General features: G+C 28.8%; 1 protein-coding gene across 1 annotated transcript; it reads left to right on the forward strand.

Annotated features, from left to right (window-relative positions):
- Nucleotides 1-849: 849 nt before the first annotated feature.
- LOC131846233 (uncharacterized) lies at nt 850-3,707 on the forward strand. Its single transcript, XM_059195488.1, has 4 exons — nt 850-925; nt 1,327-1,418; nt 2,570-2,718; nt 3,420-3,707. The coding sequence occupies exons 1-4, from the start codon at nt 854-856 to the stop codon at nt 3,581-3,583; spliced, it is 477 nt and encodes a 158-aa protein (XP_059051471.1). The 5' UTR covers nt 850-853; the 3' UTR covers nt 3,584-3,707.
- The last annotated feature ends 1,552 nt before the right edge of the window (nt 3,708-5,259 follow it).

Genomic DNA, 5,259 nt, shown 5'->3' on the forward strand with positions numbered 1-5,259 from the left:
GTCATCAATATAAACAAGCATCCATCAGTGTCATAGACTCTTAGAGTGCAAAGCTATAACCGATTGTTTTGCTATATAGTTTTTAACATCACAATATAATATTACTTGTTTAAAATTAGCTTAATTCATATGTTGCTAATGTAATTTCCAATATTTTCTTTTGATTTGTATTTGATGAAAAGCCTTAAGGTGCTCGACGTTAAGTGAAAATGTCTACTTGATACGATATGCATGTATTTAAAATTATTGTAAACGAGGATCGTCGTTGGACTCCCAAGTAAGATTAAAGAGATCTTTTAACATTTTTTAATCCCTTCTAACTTTTGCATGTATAAGTATCCAATTTCTAACATTTCAGGTAAGTGTTTGGCCTATTCGCTTTGCATGTGCATTTTTGTCGCACGGTAGATGTATATTTTTCTTAAATTTATCAATAAGCTTGCCTTTTTATACTATTTTATTCTATTTATCTTTCTCTATCACACACAAACACACATCTCATATATACACTTACCACTTCTACAGACGAATTGGACTATTTTATTCAAAATTCAACACTCCACAATTTACACCTTCACAAGAAATTCTTTCGTTAAATAATTAAGGGATGGTTTTCAACCATTATTTTAGAAGAGGTCTGAAATGGCCGGGGTATGATTTTAATTTATTATTTATTTTTAAGTCAATGATGTTACAGTTCATTCCTTTATTATTTCGAGTCATGTCTTTACAATGAAAATTTAGTGTGGTAAATATGATAATAAATTAAATAAGGTTTTATAAATGCAAACAAAATTATATATTTATAGTATACAAATAGAAATTTGCAATAGTCTTTCTGTTCGACAGATTTATGGGAGCCCAAAGCCCTCCAATGATGACCAGCCCGCATGGCTATAGTGAAGCGCTCAAACGAAATCTTCAGGTATATATTACAATACTATGATCATACTATGATATGATTCTTTGACATAATAAAATACTATTATTAGTTAAAATTAAAAAAAATTCACTATCACAAAAATAGTCTGTAGCATTTAATTTTTCCAACATTGGATTTACAGAATGAGTCTAATTATCATTCTGTAAATCCAATGTTGGAAAAATTAAATGCTACAGACTATTTTTGTGATAGTGAATTTTTTTTAATTTTTAAATTTGTTACTCTGTTGTTATATGTGTAATTATCAGTCAGCCTAATTAAAATTTAGTGTATTAAATCAACTTTTTATTTTTATTTTTTACAGTTTACGTTAATTTGTGATCATGTATATATACATCATCGTTTATTTTTATACTAATGATTACATATCTCTATTCCTCTAGGGTATGATGGAAGATTGCAATTTGTCGTACATGTCCGGTGAAGATCATATGATGCAAACTGACGAGTATCCATCATCTCATGAAGATTACAGGTATATGGTTTATTATTAGAGCAGCAGCAATAGTAAATTTGCAGCTGAAACTGCAAATCAGCAAATGGGGTTTTAGGGAAAGAGCTTAAAATATATAATAAACTTCCTAAGGAATTAAAATCTATAAACAATATACATCAATTTAAAACTGCTCTTAGAAATATATTAATAGAAAAAACATGCTATACAATTGCAGAGTTTCTAGCTGATATATATCATTCTATACACATAACGTAATACAACGATGTCCACTGAACAAAATTTGTCAAGTTGCTGGGCCGGGTCAATGTGTATCTTGTGTTACTGTCACTACATTTTCCCTAATTAAATTTAAAAATATATCTGTATTTCTGTAATCATGCACAAATTCATTTGAAAAGAATAAGATCTAAGTTTCTTGTCAGTGCTCCCTAGCACGAGAGCACTCAGAACTGGCGGTAGATTTGACATATCATAAGTATCTGTAGACATACATAAATAATGATATTTGATTTGATATTCAGTAATTACTATTTTACAATATTGATGTTTATTACTAACATTTGGAAATGATCTTTTCAAACTTTGTTTTCAGTGGATTGTTGTTTATTTTGATTGGATTGTTTATTTCCTGTCTATTATTAATACAGTTAAACAGGTTTTAATACGAATAATTTTATCGTAAATAAAGATATGTTCAAGAAAAGGCATTTTACCTGCACCTGTACCGTTACCTTTATCTATACATATAAATAAAATTGGAGTGTCTGTTTGTTGTAATCTTGAAATAACCGTTTTTTTTACATGCATATGAATATAAATACGAAACATACACCAAAACAACATTTTTTACAGTTTTTGTCTGTCTGTCTATCGGTCTGTTTGTTCCGGCTAATCTCTGAAATGGGTGCACCGATTTTGACGGGACTTTTTTTGGCAGGTAGCTGATATAATAAGGAGTAACTTAGGCTACTTTTATTTTAGAAAAATAAAGTTAAATTTCACGCGGACGAAGTCACGGGAACAACTACTTTACCATAAAATTGTTCTTGTTAAAACCCGTTTAACTATATTAAAAATGAATACTAAACACGAAAGTATAAAAATAAGTTCTTCTTGCGTCTCTATTGCTACACATGTACAGTTAGATACACAATTCTCTTTATCTTCAGTCGTCCTCCCATAATGAATGGATACGGTAGCAGCAGTTCATCTCATGACGTGAAAGCGGAAGATTTAAGTGCATCTGACGCACAGGACATCAAGCCGAATATATACGCGCTCAAGAATGAGATGCAAGCTTCTGATTATTCCAATAAAGGTGACTAAACAAAATATATTCATTGAATTTCAAATTTTACTTAATTTCCATAAAGACATGCATCTTTTCTGCAAGTTAACTTACAAGAAAAGTTGTGACAATATTAAAATTTAATAATTTTAAATTTAAGTAAATGTAATCAATTTCATTTGTCTATTTATGTTTAATCAATTTCATTCTAACTGGCCTCTTAGTGTGACTAGACTGGATAATTGAGTGAAGTTCTTTATTAAATCGCTAAACTCTATCAGAATATTTTGAAGATAACGGACAATTTTCTTTTAAATATTATTTTAAGAATTTCTAAATTGATAGAAATAGAAATAGAATTAGGTAATATTTATTCAAATAAACTTAATATTTTCAAACTTTTAACACTTTTGAATAGTCAAGTTTTTTGATTCTACCGTTCATTCGGAATGCAGACTCATCACAAGAAGAATGTAGATACTATAACTTCATTTATTTTTATTATTATTTTATTTTACTTAATAACACGTAAACATTGTATTTTTTTCTTTTGTATAACATTATTATATTTAAACTTACGGCATATTATATTTTAAAAATGTACTTGCTTTACTTTTTTGTATATTGCAATTTTATATAAAACTTACAAATTCACTTCTCTATAAAAAAATATATAAATTGTAATGTTATTTGTATTGAATTGTAAAACCTATTCATTTATTAAATTTCAGGCGATTACGCAAATTCCAACAAGGAGTCTTCAAGCAATAGATCTGGCGAGACGAGCCCCTACGACGACTACCCTCGTTCTGAGGATAGATACAGAGCCTCCATATCTCACATCAAGGACGAAGCCGAGAATCTATCCCTCAACGAGCAAAGATCTGATAAATAAACTGGCCGAAACCAGTTCGAACCAGTTAAGTGTTGCGAAAAGTGGTTATATCCGGTTATTAAAACCGTGCTATCGATGGATTGTATTAAAAACGCAATGTGAGTCGTGATTTTTTTGCGTAATAATATTTAGGGCTATAATGTAAGTATCACAGTATGTAATACTTTATATTTACGGGTTTAGATCTATTTCAAGTTATTTAGAATGGTGTTCTAGAACGTGTAATGTGTTCACTGTTGGACTTTTTATATTTGAATGGACGATCTCCGTACGAGGAATTGTATAACTGTAACCAAATATATTTTTTGTTCATTTTTTTATCACCCGGTTTTAACGGGACCCTTTGAAGTATTATAGGTTTTAATTATTTTATTTCTATTCGCCTTACGTTTAGGTTTGGTAGCTGTAATTCAGATATTTGTTAGTGATCTATTTATAGTGTATCTAAGTGTTAGAGAAATTTAGGCAAAGATGTGCGAGTGAACAGCCAATGTCGAGTAACCTTAAAAGGTCCATATCAATATTTAAAAATATTTAATCATCTTGTAACATACAAATAGTAAGAACAATAAGTAGTTGTATTAAATTATAATAATACATACGGTACATAAACGTTAGAACATACATTATTACGCATAGCGTTTCAGTTTACGCATTTTTATATTCATTTTAAAGACACACCCACTTTTTTGGAATTGATTTCAAAGATCTCATTTTAATTTGCAATAAATGATATATATAATTAATAATTAATACACTGAGGATTAAATATACAGAGTGGAAGATTTTCAGCCAGTGCTCAGTCGTAAATGATAAAAGCATGCACATAAACACGACATTTCGATTAATATCGTTGTTTTTTGGTCCTTCGAGCCGATTTTTATTTTTTGTATTGTTGATATTTCTGTTTGACTAATGCAATTTAGCTGATTGTGGTAATGCATTTAAACTTACACTCTGTAGAAATATTATCCTCTATGCTAATAGTACATTATACACTAAGGGATGAAATAATGCGGTTAACTAGTGTGAAATTTAATACATCAACCTCAAAAGGCGAGTTTCCAAATCACACAAGTTTAAAAGTAATATAAGAAATATATATTCTCATCTGTTATTTTATAATGACGATATTTTTCTATTAGATTTATGAATCGTAGATGAGATGGCTAAATCCTGGATCTATAGTGTTAAATACACAGTTTAATTATTTGTCAACATTGTTAACATTATTATTATTAAATACCAGATGAGGGTAGAAATTTCTTATGCCTTAGCTATACTTTCTCCCGAGTGATACATAAATATTTTATGTCACACCTCCTAGGAATATTAAAGATAAAAACAGAAAGATAAAAGATAAAATTGTGATTTGAAATTAAAACTTTTACACGCATTTATTATGCCTTTCTAGGAGATATTGAAAAATAAAAAAAGAGAAAAAATAAATAAACTCTTTCACTTTTTATCACCGCTTATGGATTGTCATGTAATTACCCAACTACGTTCATTTTTTCATTCTTTCTTGCAATTTAGTGCATACAAACTATCAGTCGTTTTTTAAGAGTAAAATATTTCCAATTAGGTGTGATATAAAAATATATTTGCAATTATTTTAAAAACAAACTTGGTATATTTTTGTATAAGTAGTAATTATTTTGTGATTTATTTAATAA

This window comes from Achroia grisella, unplaced genomic scaffold (assembly GCF_030625045.1).
Source record: "Achroia grisella isolate CSIRO2021 unplaced genomic scaffold, CSIRO_AGI_Agris_v1 utg507, whole genome shotgun sequence".
NCBI classification, from domain to species: Eukaryota; Metazoa; Arthropoda; class Insecta; order Lepidoptera; family Pyralidae; genus Achroia; species Achroia grisella.